We start from the raw sequence: 23,372 nt of genomic DNA, 5'->3' as shown, positions 1-23,372 counted from the left end.
ATCTCTTTATGCTGTGAAGAAAATTAAATTAACCCATGGTAATTCTGACCTAGATTTCCTGTCCTCCTCACTGTGGCCCAAAGGTAGAACTGCTTACCAGCAGGTGCCTGAAGGCCTAGTCCAAGCTGACTTTGTAACAGACTGCACCCTGAGCTAAAACTTAGGTCATATGTCAAGTGAGACTGCATTCATCTTCATCCTCACAGACATTCATCATCATCAGTAAATCTTGTGGTGCATGACCTGTCTCCAAACTGCCTGCAATGCACAAATTCAGAGTCCTGTCTTGTTTTTATTTTATTTTTTTGTCTTGTTTTTATTTTTATGGGGACTGTCTTCTTGACTGCAGCAGGCAAGCTTACTTGCTAGGACATGAAAGGATTGCAACAGTTTTTCAAAGGAATTTTTGTCTTTGTAAGGCTGAGTTCTTACTGTTACCAAGTTCACAAATGAACTTGACCATACTTATTATATATACACATTATTTATACAGCTTCTTTAAGAAAAATTTATAGGGCCAGGAGGCAGCGCAGCTGGTTGACTGTACATGTCATAATGCACAAGGACCCAGGCTCAAGCCCCTGGTCCCCACCTGCAGGGGGAAACATACTTCACAAGCAGTGAAGAAGGGTTACAGGTGTCTCCCGCTCTATCTCCCCCTTCCCTCTCTATTTCTGGCTGTCTCTATCCAATAAAAAAAGATTTTAAAAAGTAGTGAGAGGTTATATAATATGGGTTAAACTTTCAGGTACTTCAAACACTTAAAAAACATAATAAAAACACACTTTTTAAAAAGAAAAATGTATAAAGTGGGAAAATATTAGCATGCTGACTAAATTTTTCCTGTATTTGCTAGAATTGTTTTTCAACTTGTGCGCTCAACCAGGTGAGCCACCACCCAGCCCCTAGAATTGTTTTTCATAAAAATTTGTTTCTGTAAAAGAGATTTCAAATATAATACTAGGGGTAACATAAGTATTTTTAATTGTGTGTTTCTTTTTTCCTTTATTGTGTGTTTATTTTGGTGATTAAAATCCACTTCTAGACTCCTAAAGCACTAATTTGCAATTTAGAAGCACTTACAGTGGCCTGGCAGTCATGCACCTGGTTAAGCACACACATTATAGTGCACAAGGACCCAGGTTGAAGCTGCTGGCCCTCACCTGCCAGTGGAAAGTTCCATGAGTGGTAAAACACATCTGTCTCTTTCCCTCTCTATCTTAGCCTCTCCCTCAATTTCTCTGCCTCTATTCACTAATAAATACATAATAAATAAATAAATATTTTAAAATAAAATTTTAAAAAGACATCTACACAGACCAAGACTTTAGTTTCTAAAGTTTCAGACTTAAGAAATGTAAACATCATATCTGGGTCTCAAAGAAATTATTTTCATTTGAAATGTGTCTATCCATTGTTTCTTTGAGAAACATTACTTTATACTCATTAGTCCAAATGTTTAGTGACAAATAAGACCTGGATAAATAAATACTTTTAAGTATATACATATATTTATACATATTAATACATATAACCATACATATGCATATACATACATATACACATACATATATACCCTGAGACACTCAGGCAAGATCAGTTCTGGCATAATCAATTATTTTATTATTTTATTTATTTTATTATTGAGCTGGGGCTTTGTTTGTTTATTTATTTATTTATATTATTATTGAGCTGGGGCTCAGTGCTGGCACTGAAAATCCACTACCCCTGGTGGTCTTTTTTTTTTTTTTCATTTTATTTGACAGGACAGAGAGAATTTAAGAAGGCAACCGAGCTAGAGAGGGAGAAAGAAAGACATGTGCAGACCTGCTTCACCACTCGGGAAGCATCACCCCTGCAGATAGGAATGAGGCCTCGAATCTGGTCCTTGTGGAGTGATATAAGTGCTTCACCAGGTATACCACTGCCTGGCCTCCAATTATTTAAATTTCTAAATTTGCTAGAACTGACTTCATTACTCTTCCTTAGTAGGGAATTGTGTGACCAAATCATGTGTGAACAGGGGCCACACTTGTTTGGTCTGAGTCTAAGTGTTGATCTGAATGGCTGATTGTAGAGATTTTGGGGGTGCCTAAAAAGGTTATTTCCTATATCTATTAGTTCCTGAGGCCATCCTTGTGCTGTCTCAAGTCCTGCACACCCCCTTCTGGCATTGACATGCATGACCTACCCCCAGGGCACGTGGAGTCACTATATTGCTCTTTGGGGAAGACTACCAACTCCAAAGATTATTTTTAAAAGGCATCTTTGGTTCAATTTATAGTATTAACCATTGATCTAGTTGTAGCTCTTACTGAGAGAAGTATTCTTGACTTCCATATGCTTTAAGCAGAGTTTCTGCTTTAATAATCTGCCTCACCATGGTAACCTCAAATACTGAAAAGTCATGTGGTATCCCAAAAACCTGAGTTTTATTGCCAAGATTGTCACCTCTTCATTTGCAGTGTTCTTGTTCTCCTATTTATTGGTCTGCAGCATCCTCCCCCAGGGCTAGTGTGTGCCCTCAATTGACCATCAGAAAGTAAAAACCAGGCCTTATAACTGAGGAGGGTATGTTCTCAGTTTTGTTCAAGAGCACAACATAATTATCAGTAATTCCATGATGTGCCCTAAGCTTTTCTTCTTTTTCCCTTTCCTCAAAAATGAATAGTCAATTAAAGCTTAGCACTATTTTTAACTACACACACAAATAGATATCTAAGTCTAAGACTTACATCATTCAACAACAACTTCAGGAGACTTGCTAGGTTGGGTTCATATAAATTAAACTTTGAATATGACAAAAAAATAATGTACTTTAATTTCTAGAAATATGCAATTGCTATAACTAAGCTAAGCATATTAACTTATGGAGAGCACTAGAAATATATTTCTTTTTTTTAATTTTTTATATTTATTTTCCCTTTTTTTGTTGCCCTTGTTTTTCATTGTTTTGTAGTTATTATTGATGTCGTCGTCATTGGATAGGACAGAGAGAAATGGAAAGAGGAGGGGCAGACAGAGAGGGGGAGAGAAAAATAGACACCTGCAGACCTACTTCAACGCCTGTGAAGCGACCCCCCTGCAGGTGTGGAGCCCGGGGCTCAAACCAGGATCCTTAGGCCAGTCCTTGCACTTGAAAATATATTTCAATGAGTAGCTAAATATAATTTATAATAACTGTGTTAATAATTAAAGTAACTGTCAAAATATGAAGGTATGACCATGGAAGTGTATGAGTATACTCTTTGGGTGGTTGCAATGCAGAAGCTTTTCAATTTTGATGTAGTCCCATTGGTTTATTTTTGCTTTTGTCTACTTTACAAGTGGACTTGTAAAAAGAAAAGCAGTATGTTTAGGACTCAGGTAAGATCACTGTTAATGAAACAACAGATATGACCTTGTTTTTTTCTCACTAACTCAGATTTTGTCAATCGAGAGTTTATAGTGGCTAGAAAGTGGCACATCTGGTAGAGAGCATACATACAGTGCCCAAGGACCTGGGTTCAAGCCCCCAGTCCCTATCCGCAAGGGGGAAACTTCATGAGGGGTGACATAATGCTGCAGGTGTCTCTGTTTCTCTGTTTCTCAATCTCCCCTACTCTCTCAAATTTTCTGTGCCTCTATACAAAATAAAGACAGAAAGGAAAAAAATAGTTTTGGGGAGGAAAGTTTACACAGGTGCTTTCATGGAAAAATTTAAATAAGCTTGGGGCTCTGAAACTGACAGCCTGGCACTAATGCCTCTTCTCATCACTCAATAAAGGGCTGAGAGATAAGCTATGTGGTACTGTCTGTTTCCTTGCAAGACTGTGTTTAATGATATTTTCTCTTCTCCAGCAGAGATTAACTTTTAGAGAAAAAAACTGAACTGCAGATCCCAATCAATCCTTTAGAAGCTTGCAGCAAGTAGCTGTGTTGACAGATATGCAAAATATGCTTGTTAACACAATTATTTCTTCCTAATTCTTAATGTTTTCAGTTACGTTTTAATTACCAGCTAAATGTCTCTGTGAAATGCACCTTGCCTATGCTATATTATTATTTTTTAGTATTTATTTATTTATTCCCTTTTGTTGTCCTTGTTGTTTTATTTTTGTAGTTATTAATGTCGTCATTGTTGGATAGGACAGAGAGAAATGGAGAGAGGAGGGGAAGACTGAGAGGGGGAGAGACTGTGAAGCGACTCCCCTGCCAGGGGCTCGAACTGGTATCCTTATGCCAGTCCTTGGGCTTTGTGCCACCTGCGCTTAACCCGCTGTACTACCACCTGACTCCCACCTATGCTATATTATTTGTACCTTCTGCTTTGTCACTTTTCAAAATGGTTCACCTCAAGTCCTTATACTAAACTCTTGTTTCAGTCTCACAGTATTCTTCTCCACGTGCTGTTAGGAATTCAAATGAGCTGAAACTGAGGCTGCAAGGATCTTAGCAATTACCTCTTCCTTTAAAATTATTCATTTCATTCACAATAAGAAGTAGATAGATGGCTTGCACTTAGCAAAAATCTTTATGTGATACTGTTTGTATCAGAAGATAACTTTCATTCTTTGGTTTATGGTGGTAAGCATGAATCACTAAGTTAAATCAGTGTCTCTAGGATTGAGTTCTGTTTGCATTATGTTCATGTTTTTTTCAGATTTATCGACAGTGATTTCCGAACTCATTTATATAACACAGCTTAGATGACATTCCTAGGTGAAAGTGGAGCATTCATAAAACCCCAAAGCAGTGCTGCTTTCATGAGCTGGGGGCCTCTTCTCTATCCCTTCTTCATCCCAACCCCATTGTTTGATCTCTCCCCACCCCACTTAGATGTACCACGACCTCTTCCCTAGCTCATTTCACACCTCCCTATCTGCACCTCACCATATCCAGTCTGTACCTCCATTCCTCCCCCAGCAGTGCCTCTATTCAAGCCCTCATTCTCATTGCACAGTAATCTGAAAACATCCCTTAGAACCTGTTTCCAGTGAATTTGCATACCATAGGGTGACTTTCATTTGACAAAAATAAAGTGGGGGTGGGGGGAGTAATTATCCCATGGGTTCTAAAGAGTGGCAGTCCTGTTCTTTATCAAGTTTTTGAAACAAAACACTTTCTATAACATTCTTAATTGATTTTGTGACATTTTATAATGTCCTTTGTTAGCCAAAATCCTCAGGATGTCAGCTATTTATATTAAATGTTTAAGTAGAAATACTTTTAATATAGGAAATAGAGAGATCTACCTATAAACCTCTAGTTTTAGCTTAAAGTTCCACTCTCCTCTCCTACACACACATTAAATCCTTAAAGTATTTTTATACCAAGAGTGAATCAATTTTTGTTTGCATTGAATATAGGACATGCACTATTTTTTTATTTTATTTTTATTTTTTATTTAAGAAAGGATTAATTAACAAAACCATAGGGTAGGAGGGGTGCAATTCCATACAATTCCCACCACCCAATCTCCATATCCCACCCCCTCCCCTGATAGCTTTCCCATTCTCTATCCCTCTGGGAGCATGGACCCAGGGTCATTGTGGGTTGCAGAAGGTAGAAGGTCTGGCTTCTGTACTTGCTTCCCCGCTGAACATGGGCATTGACTGGTCGGTCCATACTCCCAGTCTGCCTCTCTCTTTCCCTAGTAGGGTGGGTCTCTGGGGAAGCAGAGCTCCAGGACACATTGGTGGGGTCTTCAGTCTAGGGAAGCCTGGCCGGCATCCTGATGACATCTGGAACCTGGTGACTGAAAAGAGAGTTAACATACGAAGCCAAACAAATTGTTGAACAATCATGGACCCAAAGCTTGGAATAGTGGAGAGGAAATGTTAGGGGGGTACTCACTGCAAACTCTAGTGTACTTCTGCTTTCAGGCATATATTTTGCAGTAGTTTACGGATACGTGTGAACGTAGGCTCTCTCTCACAGAAACTGGTGTATTATTAAACCTTTAAAGTTACTCAAGGTCTGTGTATAACTTCCCTTTATAACCTAATAAAGTTTACATGTAATTCATTAGAGACAGACAATAATCTAGTACTTAGGACTAAAATAGATTCAGTTCTGCTACAGTCAGCCTGCTACATGTACACTGTAAAGCAATGAGTTGTTATCTACATCTCCCTTCCCCACTCCCTCCCCTTCTCTGCACTCCCCTCTCTCCCCTTCCTTTCATCTAAGGACTCCCCAACCTTTCATCTATGTTTAACATCACGATTTAGTGGTTTAAAAAGTACTTGTTTTATGTCAGACCCTGGTAGTCATAATAAGGGTATCTTTTAAAAATATCAACAAATAGGGAGTCGAACGGTAGCTCAGCGGGTTAAACAGACATGACACAAATGCAAGGACCGGCTTAAGGATCCCGGTTCAAGCCTCTGGCTCCCTACCTGCAGGAGAGTCGCTTCACAAGTGGTGAAGCAGGTCTGCAGGTATCTGTCTTTCTCTCCCCATCTCTGTCTTCCCCTCTTCTCTCCATTTCTCTCTGTCCTATCCAACAGCAATAATAACAGCAATGATGAGAATAAACAACAAGGGCAACAAAAGGGAATAAATAACTAAATAAATATTTTTTTAAAAATATCAACAAATAAAAGGGTTTATATTTATGAAAGAACATAGTAAATCTTTGCCTAAAGGACAGAGGAAAGCTCTATACTGTCAAGTATAATGTAGAGTAAAATTAGATGCATTCTTAGAATAATTTTTGAGATATAAACATGAGTCAGATGTATTAACCTGCTCATTTGAAAATGTTTACATTTTACAATTACAAGAATGGATTTTTAAATAGCATAATATGTTAAGTAGTTGGAGGGGCTATCTCACCCAATAGAGCACACATTTTACTATGTGCAAGATCCCAGGATCAAAACCCCTGCCACCACATTGGAGCACCATGCAAAAAGGAAAGTTCCTGAGCAGTGAAGAGGTGCTGTGATGTCTCTCTTTCTTTCTGCCTCTTACTCTATATATGGAAAAAGAAAAAGAGTCCACCAGGAGCTGTGAAATCACACAGGCACAGAGCCCCAGCAAAGCCATGGCAATAATAACACCTTTTTTCTTTGAAAAAAGACATCAAATGTGTTGCTGTCTTTGGACTTCTTTGTACATTGAATTTTCAAATTGAAAATTCACTGTCTATAAAGGAGAAATTTTCTCCAATGAGATACAAAGAAATCTTTGTTATATTAAAATGGGTGGTAGGGCACATATATCGTATGTGTGAGGCTTTGGGCTTGTGTTCAGATACAACACTGACAAAAAGAGTGCCTGACAAGACATTAGACTTTTAAAATTAGAGATTTTGAAAACAAATCATTGACATACTGAATTTTGCAGCCATATACGTACATTAATTTTTGTATTGTGGTATAAAACACTTCATATAAAATTTACTATCTCAACCAATTTTAAGTGGATAGTTAGTACAATGGTATTAGATATAATAGAAGTGGTCTTGCAACAATCACCATCATCCATCTCCACAAGTTTCACATCTTATAAAAAACTAGATCCATTAAGCAGTCCGGGGTTGGGCGGTAGTGCAGCAGGTTAAGCGCACGTGGCGCAAAGTGTAAGAACCAGCATAAGGATCCCGGTCCCACCCCCTGGCTCCCCACCTGCAGGGGAGTCTTTCTCTCCCCTCTCTGTCTTCCCTTCCTCTCTTCATTTCTCTCTGTTCTAGCCAACAACAATGATAATAATCACAACAATGATAAAACAACCAGAGCAACAAAAGGGGAAAAATTAGCTTCCAGGAGCAGTGAATTTGTGGTGCAGGCACCAAGCCCCAGAAATAACCCTGAAGACAAAAAAAAAAAAAACACTTCAGCAACTCTCAAATGAAATTACACACTAATTGTTTGTAAATAGTTTTATCACTTAGCAAAATGTACTTAAGGTTTATCCATATTATAGCATAAAAATGCATTTTCTTTGTTTTGATTTGTATTAATGATTTAATAATAGCTTACATGATTATAAGATTATAGTTCTACAGTGTACTTACCACCAACATTATGAATATTTTGTTACAAGTACATGTTACATTTTGCTTATTCATTCACCTGTCAATTGGTATTTGGATTGCTTTGACGCTTTAGTTATTGTAAATTGTACTGCCATGAACATACATACATGTCTTTATAATCCTGTTTTAAATTCTCTCATGTTTATACCCAAAAATGAAATTACTGGGTCACATGGTAATTCAATTTTAATTTTTTCTCAAGAATTGTGATACTGTTTTCTAAATTGTTTGTACCATTATACATTCCCTCCAACAGTCTTCTCGGGGTTCAACATTTTTTTATCCTCAAGAACATTTGCTTTCTAGTTTGTGGATAATAGACATTCTGGTGGATATGAGATCATCTACATTAATGTTTGAAATGTTAGGTTTTTTTTTTTTTTTAGTGTCCATTGATTTAAAGTTTGTATAGATCAGCAGCACCTGACACTTGGCATCTCACTATTATTCTTCTCACTTTCGTAGCCCACACTTTGGTTCCTTTCTGTTTCTCAAGTCACTCCTCTGCTTCTCAAGTCCAGGTTATAGCTCTGTTCTACAGATCAGTATATCCAATGCTAAAATTTACTTTGTTATCTCTATAAACTGCCTCAAACTTAGCATAAATACTCAATCTTCCCACCTCCAAGAGATCCTTCTGCAACTTCTGCTTAAGCTAAAATTCCAATTTTCTGCTTACGCTAAAATCTAGAGGCATTGTTATTAACTTTTCATTTACCACTTAAATAAACTGATTTTTTTTCTTTACTGGGAGATTAATGGTTTACAGTTGACAGTAAAATACAGTAGTTTGTACATGCATAACATATACCAGTTTTCCATATAACAATTCAATCCCTACCAGCTCTTCTTCTGCCATCATGTTACAGAAACTGAATCCTCTCTCCTCACCCACCCCAGAGTCTTTTACTTTAGTGCAATACACCAACTCCAGTCCAAGATCTCGTTTTTCAACTTCTGTCAATGAGTGAGATCATCCATATTCATTTTTTATTTCTAACTTATTTCACTTAGCATAATTTCTTCAAGCTCCATCCAAGATTGGGTAAAGAAGGTGAATTCACCATTTTGAATAGCTGAGCAGTATTCCAATGTGTATATATACTACAACTTACTCAGCCACTCATCTGTTGTTGGACACCTAGGTTGCTTACAGGTTTTGGCTACTGCAAATTGTGCTGCTATGAACATAGGTATACACAAATCTTTTGGGGTGGTTGTGTTTGGTTCCTTAGGATATATCCCCAATCTTTTGGGGTGGTTGTGTTTGGTTCCTTAGGATATATCCCCAAGAGAGGAATTGCAGGGTCATAAGGTAGGTTCATTTCTAGCCTTCTGTGAGTTCTCCAGACTGCCCTCCAACTCAAACCAATTTTAAGGTCTGTCCTCTCTGCCCCTTAATTTGATTTCCATCTCCACAAACAACTATAATGGCACAAATAATCAATTCTGCTTCTTGGTTAGTCTTTTGGCTTTCTCTCTTACTACATTTCAGTACACTCTTAAGAGATGGTCTTTCCAAAGAGTCATTCTGTTTCTGTTTTAATTGCTTTAAAACTGTGTAATCACATCTAAACTCTCCACCTTGGCATTATCAACCCCTTGAAGTTTGGCTCCAGTTTATGTCTTCAACCTCATATTTTTCTTCATTTGTACCACTTGCTCCAACCCACACTTGTTAACCCCCCCCCAAAGGTTCTTTGGCTCAAGGTTGCCTCTGTCTAGAGCACCCTCCTTTTCTCAAGCTATTAAGAACCACTGCCTCTTGCCTTTGCCATCTTCATCTTTCTTTTTTAATATTTATTTCCTTTTGTTGCCCTTGTTTTTTATTATTGTAGTTATTGATTTCATAATTGTTGGATAGAACAGAGAGAAATGGAGAGAGGAGGGGAAGACAGAGGGGGAGATAAAGATAGACACCTGCAGATCTGCTTCACCACACTTAACCCACTGCGCTACCACCCAACTCCCCAACTTCATCTTTCTAAAGTCCACTTATTTTTCAATGTTTAATTAGGGCAGCTCTTTTCAATGAAATGTGCCAAACCTGAGCTAAAAGTCATATTAGTAATGCATTTCTCTAACAGAAACCCTGACCCACAGTTTCTTAAACATACGGGATTTTTCCCCCTCATATAAGAATTCTAAAGATAGGTAGTCCATGACAGATACAGGCCTTCAAGGAACTAGACTCTGCCTCTTCCCACACTCCATTTTTAGAATGTTGGCTATCACCTCATAGTCACAAGGTGGATGTTACAGCTTTGGATATTATCCATACTCAAGGACATACACAGGAAAAACTAAAGAGACTGTAGACAGTTATGTCTGAGCTTTTTGATAAGAAAGCAAAACTTTTCCATCTCACGAACCAAAAAATTGATCTCACAACTGCCCCCTAGACACAAGAGAGACTGAAAAATTAGGGATCAGGATTATCACTATTGATTTAAACTGTTATGGCCCCACGCCAGACTAAAGTTCTATTAGCATGAGAGAAGCAGGGAAGTAAGAGAGTACTGGGCCTGAAACAAAAGGGCAGCAATTATGTACAAATCTAGACAGGTAAGTTGTAGAGATGACAGTTAACCTATGTCTGCAGCCTTGGGAGAACCACACTGGTTTGCAATGGCGGGATCAGGGATTCAGTTCTCTGGTGTTGGGAACAGTATGGAATTATAGCCCTGTTGACATGTGATCTTGAGGTTACCCTTCTCCACCTATTTCTCCTCCTTTCCTGGTTAACTCTTACTTGCCTGATTAGAAAGTCTTCCCTGATTTTCCTTCCCTCTCCACAATGATAATTTTTTTAGAGGTCTGCCATCCTACACATACCATAGTGTCCAATAATTACCATAGTGTCTGCTCTATTGGATGCTAATGTATACTCCCTACAGAGGGATAGAAGCACTCATAAAGCCTCTTTGTATCCTCAGCACCAGCACAGGGAAAGAAACTAGTTCATTTCTGCTACTAGTTAAATTAAGGAGTAGAAAGGAGGAAAGTGGCTTTCTGACTTGTCAAACACATTGAAGTGTTATTAAATGATTTTAACTTTAAATAGGCATAGCGTTTTTATAGCAATATATACATCCTGGCACACCTGTTTACTTTTATAGTATATGCTGTAAATTCTATGTTATACTCCTGATAAAGATATATTCTGCATTTGATTTTCAGGTTAAAGCCATTCACATTCACTCGGATATGTTCTCGGTTCAAAATGGCTTGCTGACACCAACACTAAAGGCTAAGAGACCTGAGCTGAGAGAGTACTTCAAAAAACAAATAGAAGAGCTTTACTCAATCTCCATGTGAAGTTCAAGGAAAGTTCTTCTCAGTATAATGGACTGTGTAGCAATATTATAGTTCTTCTTGAAAGTAATGAATCCAAATGATGCAGCTGAAAATGAATAAGCATGTGACCTTATGACTGAGCCTTTTCCTGTTCCAAGAGGTCTTTAACAATATTTTCTCTATCATCACCGAGTATACTTTATTTTTATTATTATAGTGAGCTGCTAAAAATATCACAAATGGCAATGTAAAAATCAAGACATTTCTCAAGAACTGTGTACCACTAAAAGTAATATATTCTCAATGTTCATGGAACTATTAAACATAAAGGAAAAAACATAACTGATTTATTGTACTTAATTGTTTATGGAACAGTAATCAGATCCAGCAAATATCTAGGCAATGTGGACTACCTCATTGAATAACTAATTGTCAACATCACAATTAAGCTAGACTCAGAAAACTAAAACTAGATATACAGAATCATGCTAAAACAAAACATGAGAACTCACATTTATATGACTTCAGAACCTTTAAATATGGCAATCTCTATTAATATTAAATTTTTTAACTCTAATTTTTTACTTTTATTCATGTAAAATGCCAATTTGCATGTACTCAAGACAAATGTTATATAACATTTTGCAAAAAAAGTCAACACATTATCTCATTTATTATGCTCATTAAGTTATTCAGGGACTACTTAGAGAAAAAGATGTAATGTAAAACTATTTCAATGATAGTATGTGTATATTCATGGACTTCTTATCACAGTGGTTTCTATACTCTACAGTGAATTGACCTGTGAGAAAGACATGGGAAAAGAAGCCCAGAATTAGTTCTCAGTTTGGGTAAGGAAGCAGTTAATGTGCGTAATGTTCCTTGCTGGGCTTTTCAGTTTTACATTCTTATTGTGTTCACACCAGTAGGACAAAACCAGTATAGCTAAAATTTTGAGCAATTTCACTTTCTTTCAGTGAGACTATCAAAGGATGTAGAAAGGTATAGGTTATTTCCAAAGAAAATAATTTTTCAAGAAAATAATTTTATTAAAGAACCACTTCAAAATACCCCCTTGAAAACTTTTTAAAATCCATAATAGAGATATGTCATCATAAAATATAGTTCCATTCATAAATGCTTCTAAATTTAATCATTAAAACCTCTCCTGCACTACGAATCTAGACATTTCTTGCAGCTGAGTGCCAACAATTTTCATACAATTAAAACCCAGTGTGAACAGCAATTATGTTCTAAACCACAGACTGCACCTGAAGAAGGATCTGTGCATAGGTAAATTTTTTTCCTTTTTTAGACAGGGCCCTGAAAACAGAGATGGGAGCACTATTCACAGTTTAGAATCTCTTTTGCAGCAAATCTAAACTGTAAATAAGTGCTATCCATTAAAAACTAAAAAATCACACAAGCCTACTGGTTAATTTTTCATCAATGATTATACACTTGTATTTCAGTCTTGTCAAAAGTGGACCATGACTTTTTTGATACACTGCTTATCCAATCTTTGGCATATTCTTTCCATAGGCCCATTATTGTTTTCTAAATGAGCTTGTTCTATTGACATTAATTTTAAGGTATTTTTGAATGAACACACATTAAAACGCCCAAGGCCACAGCTATATAGCATTAATTTTATACTAACTATATATTTGACTCATAACAAAAGGAAATCATTGCCTGGATTAGGTGTTCGTACTATTTTAAAGGCAAGTAGCTTCATATTTCAATGAGAATGAAACTTATTTCAATTCTTCTTCCATTCAATTAAAATTTCACAGTATAATGGATTGTGTAACAATATTATAGTTATTTCACAAATAACTATAGTCCTGAGGGTGGAGAAATAGATATATCAGGGCTAGGTAGTAGCACACCTGGTAGAATGCACACATTACCATGCACAAGGATGTAGGTTGAAGCCCCCAGTCCCCACCTGCAGTGGGAAGCTTCACAGGCAATGAAGCAGTGCTGCAGGTGTCTCTTGCTCACCGCCCCACTTGAGCAATATTATAGTTATTTTACAAATGACTTTGTTTCTAAAAGAATTTTGGACACTAGTACAAGCAAATAATTTAAAACATAAATTTTATTCTATTTATACTTCAGTAAATATATATATTATAATCACTTTAAAAGTTCTTTATCTTACTTTAAAGATCTTTTATTTCTTCTAGCCATCCTTGTCTATGTGAAAACTATCATACTTGAGCCAATAACAGGTATCACAGATATGCTGAAAAAAGTAAACAATGGACTCTAAATATATTGCATGTACCCTAAATATATTGCATCTATTCCTCTGTTTAATTCCACTGATTTTTTTAGTAAAGGAATAATGAAATACTGTATGCTAATAACAACAACAAAAAATCTTGCTTCATATTTCTCAATTTATTCTGGAAAAAAATATATGTCTCTTTAACCAATGTAGAGGGAGGCTTCTACTTAAGATACTAACATTCATAGAGGACCTCAAGCCCTACTTAAGTTTACAGGTGTAGCAGAGATCAATTCCTTAAGCAAACTATGTCCTTAAATGTTTGATCTTTTATCTGTACAATTTAAACGTGATAGTAATTTTCACATTTTACAAATGAATCCTAAGTATACTATATGATGAAATATACAGAATTTCACTCCCTTTCATCATAAAAGATATCTTTATTTTGTATTGTGATTCCCTTCAAGGTGATAGAAGAAACCAGGTGTGAAGAGTAGGCTTAGCTTCACGGATAAGAGCTCACAAACTCAAATGTTCAAGAAATAAACCATTCTCCCTTGTATAAGCAAGTCAACCTTTTGTTCAAATTTAAGTAAATTTGCAAGATGAGAAAAAATAGAACTTTCTATTGCAATTTTTATAGTCAGTAATGCGTCAGCAACCTAATTTGATTATATTACTCATCAAAAAACTAGTATTTTTATTTTATCTAGTAAATTATTTTATTTTCCAAATGTTGAAAGCACAAATCTTATGTAGTCATTTAGAATTCAAAATATTATGAAATGAATGTGAAGAATGGGACTTGTATGACTGCATGAAAACAGACTACTTACAAACTTGTTTACTATCTCAGGAAAAAAGGACGAATAATATAAAACTGATAAACAACATGTTTAGCTAAGTTTCTATGTGTTTTTTTCCTATTATTTTACATAAGCATTTACATCAAAAGAAAAAGGAAAAATGATCCTGGTTGTCTGAATTATCTCAAGTAGGCTGAACAATACTTTCTGTGATCTAGAATTAACTGTGGTAAAAATGAGTTTACCATTCAAGTGAAAACAAATCCCTACATGAGAAACTCTTGGTTACAGTTATAACAATGGTTACAATCCAGAAGCAATATATAAATATAGAATACAAACATTTCTAAACCTAGTCCCAAATTGAAAAGGTTTTCATGTGGTGACGGAGGCATTTAAACATTTATATGACTAATTAAAATTTTTATTAGATCATTGCAGCAACTGCATGAGAGGAAAAAAATGGATATTTATTTTGCAGAGTCGCTTATTCTTTCAATTTTTAAAATTGAGATTAAAATATTACTTTTTCAATATGAATAAAAGTATCTTAACTGTAATTACGCTTTAGTTGCTTTGTTATAACAGCATGCTTATCAAATATAAAATGCATTTATGAAAACTTTTGTAAAAAATAAAGATTTTTTTCTTTCTCAAAGTTGTATATAATTACTATTGTATATATATGTATATATGTCATACTCCCCTGGTTTATTAATATGGTAATCATTAATCATAATTCATAAATATGGTATCATCGTACTCTACATACTCTGTAGACACTCAAACTCCAAAGACTATGATCTCTCCATAGAGACTGATTTACACATTTGCTATTACCAAGGGTGTCCTTAATTTAAATCATTTTATACTTTTAAAATAACAACACTGGTACTCAAGTTTTCCATGATGCTGGTCTTAAATAGTTTTTCCATCCTGGCTTTTACCACTATTTAATAACTACTCTTTCTAAAAATAGTACAATCTGCTAGTTCTAAGTTAGACATATCTGCCTTCTCCATGTATTTACTATGTTCCATACCTCTGTTACCAGCTATTAGAATACTTGGAGGGGTGGAGGTCACACTCATCTTTTGGGAATATTTACATGGTTTTCTTAATTAATCTTCCTATTTCCACCCAGTTTCTCAAATTTTATCATCCACATTTCACTTAGGATGATCTTTCTTTTTTTTTTAATTAAATTTTTTTATTGTTGTTGTTATTATTGATGTCATTGTTGTTGGATAGGACAGAGAGAAATGGAGAGAGGAGGGGAAGACAGAGAGGGGGAGAGAAAGACAGACACCTGCAGACCTGCTTCACCGCCTGTGAAGCGACTCCCCTGCAGGTGGGGAGCTGGCGGCTCGAACCGGGAATCCTATGCCGGTCCTTGCGCTTTGGGCCACATGCGTTTAACCCGGTGCGCTACCGCCCGACTCCCAGGATGATCTTTCTAAATTGAAAATGTGATCACACCACTTTTCTGTTTCATTTTCCTTTGATAGCTGACCCTAATCAGACCCTGATTCAGTACAAGCTCTGCCCTTCCCCCCTGGAGCCTTGGCTTCAATCACACCAGCTACCTTTTGTGGTGCCTGGAAAGCTTGTTGCTTGTCTATAAATCCGCTGAGTACATACAATTCCCTTTTTGTAAAATAGTCTCTTTACTCCTCCTGTTTAATTTCTGTCCTTTCATAGGAGAAACTTCCCACATAGTTGACAGGTTGATTGTCCTTCTGTCCCACTCCTACTCAGACCATGAGTTGCTTGAGGTTGTAGTCTCGGTGCAGGTCTGACCCATAGAGAATACTAAAGAAATATCTAGTGAATGAAAATTCCCCCTGGTCCTTTGCATATGTTGCACGGTATTAAAATTAAATTATCTGATGTTACATTTCATCTATCGGTGTGATTTTTTTTTCCATTGTCAACTAGGAAAAGTAAATTGATTTTCTGTTGAAACCTAAGTCCTGTGAATGTTATCACTGCTGCTCATTAATCACTCCATAAGTATATTATTTCCCTTGCACTCCAGGAAATCCCAAACCCATTAGATGGCCATTTTCCAAAAAGTCTTTCTTCAGAATTCCCTCCAAATTTCCTAATGCACATTAGCATTTCTATAAATGTTCTGAGCCTATTCAAGCCCCCGTGACTGACAGTAGAATTCTGATCTACAGTTTACTCAGAAATGAAGGAAAAGTGCAATTTAGTGCATACAGTTAAATGTTCATATTGACATTTTTTTAGTTGGGGATGGAATGGAGGAGCAGGCAAATACTGAGTAAAGATGTCTACTCTACTTTATTCTTCTATAGGGGACACATTTTCTTCTTTTATTAGTTGGCTTTGCATTAAGTTTTTAACAAACCAAATGTGTTCCCAGTCCCTTCTCCATTCCTGTAACCAGGGGCTTCAAGCTTCTTTTCTCTTTCAAGCTTCTTCAATTTTCCTATCCCTTCCCAATTCATAGATTAGAAGGAATGGGAGCATGACAAGTTTACTAGTTAAATACCAACAAGCCCACCTATGCCAACCATCTATCTTAATAAGTGTCTCTAATTAAGGTGCTGGTTTCCTCAGCTGCAAAATGAGGAAGTAACTAGCTTGTCCCTAAGAGCCTTTTTGACTCAAGTAATCATACCAGAGGTTATTACCACTTTTGAAACTTTATGTGTTAACTTTCTAAAAATTTTACTAGATATTTAGTGAATCTTAGTATTGCAGAGTCCTAGGGAATAGGGTTACCATAAAGTATATAGCTTTTAGCTGTAAGCTATCTCCCTTTTTCAAGACTTTTTTTTCCATTTGTAGGCAAAACGTATTCCAAGATCTAGACTTACCAAAGTTCATTTGAAAATTATTATTGCATCTTCTTTCACAACATCCCTCATCCCCAAAGGGAAAGACAGGAGTCTGGAGATGTTTGCTGGTAAACCAAAGACTGTCTGTCAGCAAATTATTACTATGATTAAAGGAAAAAAATCTTGACTATGATAACTTCATTATAGTACAGCAAAACTTTGAGATTGACTAAAGGACCATTTCTAATTCACCTCTGTATCCCCAGGAGCTAGCACAGTGCCTAGCAGAGTAAGGTGCTGATTATCCATTAAGTGACTCAAAAAACTGTATTTAATCAAATAAGAACTATCCTCTGGGGGGTCAGGCAGTGGCCCACCTGGCTGAGCACAGTATTACCATAGCAACTTGGGTTTGAACCTCTGCTTTCTACCCACAGTGGTGACATAGGACTTCAGGTGTCCTTGTCTCTCTCTCTCTCTCTCTCTCTCTCTTTCTCTCTCTCTTTTCCTTCTTTCTCAATTTGTCTCTGTCCTATCAAACAAGAGATGGGGGATAGGACATGGAGGAGGAAGGGAAATATGGCCAAAAGAAATGGTGGATTTGCAGTGCTGATACCAAGCCCTAGCGATAACCTTGGTAGCAATTAAAAAACTAATTAATTAATTAGCTATTTAATTAATTAATTTAAAAACCAGGAGTCAGGTGATAGCGCAGCAGGTTAAGTGCACATGGCTCCAAGCACAAGGATCCTGGTTCGAGCCCCCAGCTCCCCACCTGCAGGGGAGTCGCTTCACACATGGTGAAGCAGGTCTGCAAGTGTCTGTCTTGCTTTGCCCCTCTCTGTCTTCCCCTCCTCTCTCCATTTCTCTCTGTCCTATCTAACAACAACGACATCAGTAATAACTACAACAATAAAAAACAAGGACAACAAAAGAAAATAAATATTTAAAAAGTAAAAAAAAACTACCCTATGTTCTCTATAAAGTCGTTTTAATAATTCCACATTAAATCAATTTCACTGTGTTTCTACCAACAGATTTTTAAATTTAAAAAATCAGAAAAATTTTATTATGGAAGCATTGCAGAATTATATGTACTTTTAGCACACATAACGCTGGAGTACCATGGAAGTCTTGACATTTTGTAATTTCTACAAATGGCATTTTACAGTGCTGTGAGCTGTCATTTTTTTAATACAAAAGTGGTTGTTATTATATGCCCAGTATATTTGCCAGAAGCAGGTAGGTTCAACCTGGGTGTTTTAAGAGAGGGACGTCCTTGGGGGGTCGGGCGGTAGCGCAGTGGGTTAAGTGCAGGTGGTGCAAAGCGCAAGGACCCGTGTAAGAATCCCGGTTTGAGCCACCCGCTCGGCTCCCCACCTGCAGGGGAGTCGCTTCACAGGCGGTGAAGCAGGTCTGCAGATGTCTATCTTTCTCTCCCCCTCTCTGTCTTCCCCTCCTCTCTCCATTTCTCTCTGTCCTATCCAACAACGAACACGAACAACATCAACAATGGCAATAATAACCACAACGAGGTGGCAACAAAAGGGGGAAAAAATGGCCTCCAGGAGCGGTGGATTCATGGTGCGGGCACTGAGCCCAGCAATAACCCTGGAGGGAAAGGAAAAAAAAAAAGAGAGAGAGAGAGAGAGGTACGTCCTCACTATGTCCCTCCAAAGAGGCAGAGCAAGAACTCCAGTGCATCAGAAGGGGAGTTATCTTGGAATTCTCTACCTCAATCTCATGGCTGCCCAGAGATGGCTCCCAGGTAGATGTTAAGAGATTCTGTTTGTCCTTGAATGGGAACCCTTGAACCTAAAACCTTCAAAAGCTTGATTAGTGTCCTGCTCTCTCCCAAAAGGGCGGTGGTCCCAGGAAAAGAAGCCCATTGATTATTAGGCCAGTGTTTACTTGAATATAATTAGTTTCCTCTTTGCCCTTAGCGCTTTGGGACAATCAGCCGGCCCAGGCAACCCCATCAGACTCCCAATGCTGAGAGACCTAAAGCTCCATTACAGGCGTCTTATAGCAGTGCGGATAGAGAGCTGCAGAGACCTCAGAAGAACATGCCATACCCATGAGACTAATGAGCAAATGAGAAGCATAGGAGGAATGTTCACTTCCGCAGCACATATAGTAAAATTGGGACGGTACAGAGAAGATTAGTATGGCCCCTGCACAAGGATGACAAATTCGTGAAGCATTCCATTTTTTGGAACACAAGCAGAGAAGGACCTAGTGGGAGTTGAGTTGTTAGGTGGAAAACTAGTATATGTTATGCATGTATAAACTATTATATTTTATTGTCAACTGTAAACCACTATTCCCAAATAAATTTAAGAGAGAGACGCAGAGAAATAACCCCCTCAACAAGGTAAAGGCTTTTTATTTTTTATAACCCTCCAGGGTTATTGCTGGGGCTCGGTGCCTGCGCCAGAAATCCACTGCTCCTAGAGGCCACTTTTCCGTCTTTGTTGCCCTTGTTGTTCATCGTTGTTGTTGCATTATTATTGTTGTCATTGTTGATGGATAGGACAGAGAGAAATCAAGAGAAGAGGGAAGACAGAGGGGAAGAGAAAGACACTTGTAGACCTGCTTCATCGCTTACAAAGCGATCCCCCCCTCCTGCAGGTGGGGAACGGTGGGCTCCAACCTAAATCCTTACTCTGGTCCTTGCGCTTCTCACCATGTGTGCTTAGCTTGCTGCGCTACTGCCCAGCCCCCAAGGTTTTTTTTTATTTTTTATTTATTTTTATCTTTATTTATTTATTGGATAGAGACAGCCAGAAATCAAGAGGGAAGAGTGATAGACACCTGCAGCACTGCTTCACCACTTGGGAAGCTTTCCCCCTGCAGGTGGGAACTGGGGGCTCAGAACCTGGGTCCTTGCGCATTGTAACATGTGCGCGCTCAACCAGGTGCGCCATCACCTGGACCCAAGGTTTTTTATTTTTAAGAAAGCCTCCTTTCCTCCAAAATACAAGGAAACCAGCCCCAGGTGGCAAGAATGCCCTTAGTCAAGTCCTAGGACGGAGCTCCTAATAGGGTCGGGTGGGAGGGGGCGGGGCCAGGACTAGGTCCCTGAGTCTTCCCACAAGCCTCTGCGCGGTTTGGCCTGGATAAAAAGGCGGGATCGAGGCGGGGCTTCCAGTCAGGTGCCTGTGGACAGCGCTGACTTTCCGTTGAGGTCGACCTTCCCTCCCTCACTCCCCTGACGACAGGCCATAACCAACGCTGAAACGCCGCTGACTTCTCTTTAGGAAGGACAGGCCTGGGAGAGTCCCTAGAGGCCTGAGGATGGCAATGTGGCCCCGGGCCTATACCCGCAAGAAGCGTTTCGGTCAAAAGCTCAATCTGACCCCGACGCTGGACCTCAGGCTCCCCGCCGAGGTGGAGGTTGCCCCAATTCCGGCTGCCCACCGTCGACCCCTCCGGGGTGGCCTGCATTGTGGGGCTCGAGGTGGGCGAGTCTAGAGGGTGGGACTGCGGGCCCTGGCCTTGGGGGCACCCCGCTGGTGGATCTCCCTGAAAGGTGCCTTGTTCCCTCAGGTCTGAAGGGAAGAGGCGCCTTGGCAGGTGGTTTGCAGAAGATCCGGGAGAAGGCTGAGCAGAGCGGGCAGGCAAGTGGTGCATCTGAGGCCCCAAGGTGCGTCGCCGCCACCATCAACCCCATACCTTTTCTCCTTAGTGCTAATTTCCTTTTATTTCCTTTTCTTTTTTTCCCCCTCAATTTAGGAAGAGTTAATGGTTTACAGTACAGTTGTTAACACATGAGCACAATTTCTTGGCTCACCATGCTAGGTGTCTGCAGAACACATTCACCCTAACTTGTGTCCTTTTCCATCATTATGCACCAGGACCACAAAGCTCCGCCCCCAAACGCGCGCGCGCACACGCACACGCACACGCACACGCACACGCACACACACACACACACACTTCCTTCCCCAGAGACCTTTGCTTTGGTGTGATACACTGCAGCCCCAGTCCAAATTTTACTGTGTCCCTCTGACACACACACTTCCCCCCTCATTTAAGTTCTACCTGTGAGATCTCTTTTTTTTTCCTTCCTTTCTTTTTCAGTTTCTTTTTCTTTCTTTTTTCTTTTTTTTTTTCTTTTTGGCCTCCAGATTATTCCTGAGGCTCGGTGCCTACACTACAAATCCACTGCTCCTGGAAGCCATTTTTCCCATTTTCGTTGCCCTTGTTGTTATTATTGTTGCCGTTGTTCTTGGATAGGACAGAGAGAAATCGAGAGAGGTTGGGTAGACGGGGAAAGAAAGATAGACACCTGCAGACCTGGTTCACTGCTCGCGAAGCGAACCCCCCCCCACCCCCCCGCGCAGGTGGAGAGCCGGGGGCTCGAACCTGGATCCTTGAGACGGTCCTTGCACTTCGCACCATGTGCGCTTAACCTGCTGTGCTACCACTCGGCCTCATCCTTCTCTTTTTTAGCTTAGCTTATTACCTGATTCTCAGGCAGAGAGACATGACACGCAGAGGCTTTCATGCAGGAATCGGTGTTTATTGTGCTGGCAGACCCAGCCGCACTCGTGTCCACTAAAGACTGGGCCCTAAGCGCAGTGGCACTTGTCCTTATATAGTGTTGTAAATTTCCCTCTAGTAACTCATAGCAACAAGCTAACATGTTTTTTTTTTCCTTTGTTATATAATGAGAGTACAATTTTTTTTTTGGATTATCAGCAGACTCTTGGGGAGAAGTAGCAGATTCTGAGGCCCCTGGCCAAGGCCATTTTAATTATAGCAATAGAAACCCCTGTTTATGCTGAGAGGAGGTGCTAACTTCATTTTTCTTATTCAGTTTGAGAAGTCAACCCTTGCCTGTCACAATCTCACTCCATGTGATTCCTTCAAGCTTCAGCCAATATAAGGGTTAAGGAGATGACTTCATTCTTAACATCTGAGTAGTAGTCCACTGTGTATATCTGAGAAATGCAAATAAACAATGAAATACTACATTATACCTATGAACATGTAATACAATAGAAAGGATAATAACAAAAAATGTTGGAGAGGTTGTGGGGGTAAATTAACCCTTCTACACTGCTGGTGAGAATATAAATTAGTCCAACCCCTTTGGAAAGAATTCTGGAGAATTTTCAGAAGGCTAAAAATAAACCTACTGTATGACCTGACAGTTCCTCTCCTGAGCATATATCCAAAGGGAGCAAATACACCCATCCAAAGAACCCTATGGTTCTTATATGCATGTAATTAGGCAGGGTCTTGAATTTCTCGTTCTGGAAAATTTCTCATTCAGGTAACTATGAATTTTCTTTTTTTTTTTCTTTCAATAAACAACATAATAAAATTAATTTAGCTATTTCTAATCATTTATTGGGGGGTTAATTGTTTACAGTACAGTTACTGACACATGGATATAATCTCTTACCTCCCATGATAGCTTTCTGCACAACAATTCTTCCCAGTTTAGATCTATTTCCACTAGGACCCCAATAGCTTCTCTTTGTAGGAGTCAGTGAAGAAAATGAATAGACTACTCTGATTTTTCTCATCTCAGAACACAGAACCAGATATTTCACTTCAGAAAGCTATTTAGAAAAAGGGAAAAGAAATCTTGCAAAGCAACATGAAAGCTGTTAAGATTAAGCCTCCCAGAAGGAATCAATTGGGTGTTGATTCTCTTAATCCACTCTCCTTGCATTTTCCTCTAGATGTTCCAAAAAGCCTTTTTTTATTTTCTTTTTTTTTTCAGTTTTTTATTTGTAAAAAGGAAACACTGACAAAACCATAGGATAAGAGGAGTGCAACTCTACACAATTCCCACCACCAGAATTCCATATTGTGTCCCCTCCCTTGATAGCTTTCCTATTCTTTAACCCTCTGGGAGTATGGATCCAAAAAGCCTTTTATTCTGGAGAATGAACAGCAGATGACATGGAGGTTAATTTATAGGATGAAACTAATTGTTTTTTATTTTGTTAGTATTCAGTTAAAACTTACAGGAGAGAAAAGCCCACACAATACCACTAGTGAAGAGACTCGGGATGAAGACACTGCTCCACTGAGTGTATGTATGTTTCTTCTATATTCCTCAGGTGCATGTAGTGAAGAGATCCCCATTATCAGATGGACCACTATATGAACATATAAAGAAAAAGAGAAAATATAAGTGTTCTTTCTTCAGTAGAAACTACATTATGTCCTATGATTCTTAT

General features: G+C 38.5%; 2 protein-coding genes and 1 pseudogene across 2 annotated transcripts in view; all 3 read left to right on the top strand.

The window, feature by feature from the left end:
* Positions 1–15,023, top strand: part of ACSL6 (acyl-CoA synthetase long chain family member 6) — an 81,346-nt gene extending 66,323 nt beyond the window's left edge. The window contains exon 20 of the mRNA XM_060177748.1: positions 11,204–15,023. Within this exon, the coding sequence (XP_060033731.1) occupies positions 11,204–11,341 (138 nt within the window). The 3' untranslated portion in view covers positions 11,342–15,023. The remainder of the gene's footprint in view (positions 1–11,203) is intronic.
* Positions 15,024–19,286: 4,263 nt separating this feature from the next.
* On the top strand, positions 19,287–19,387 carry LOC132537270 (U6 spliceosomal RNA; annotated as a pseudogene).
* A 992-nt stretch (positions 19,388–20,379) lies between these two features.
* The window catches only part of MEIKIN (meiotic kinetochore factor), a 70,410-nt gene continuing 67,417 nt past the window's right edge, over positions 20,380–23,372 (top strand). The window contains exons 1-3 of the mRNA XM_060186390.1: positions 20,380–20,632; positions 20,722–20,818; positions 23,140–23,224. Of these exons, the coding sequence (XP_060042373.1) occupies positions 20,470–20,632; positions 20,722–20,818; positions 23,140–23,224 (345 nt within the window). The 5' untranslated portion in view covers positions 20,380–20,469. The remainder of the gene's footprint in view (positions 20,633–20,721; positions 20,819–23,139; positions 23,225–23,372) is intronic.

Source organism: Erinaceus europaeus, chromosome 2 (genome assembly GCF_950295315.1).
Source record: "Erinaceus europaeus chromosome 2, mEriEur2.1, whole genome shotgun sequence".
Taxonomy (NCBI): domain Eukaryota; kingdom Metazoa; phylum Chordata; class Mammalia; order Eulipotyphla; family Erinaceidae; genus Erinaceus; species Erinaceus europaeus.
Note: the sequence above shows the minus strand (reverse complement) of the source record. Positions and strands in the feature narration are given on the sequence as shown.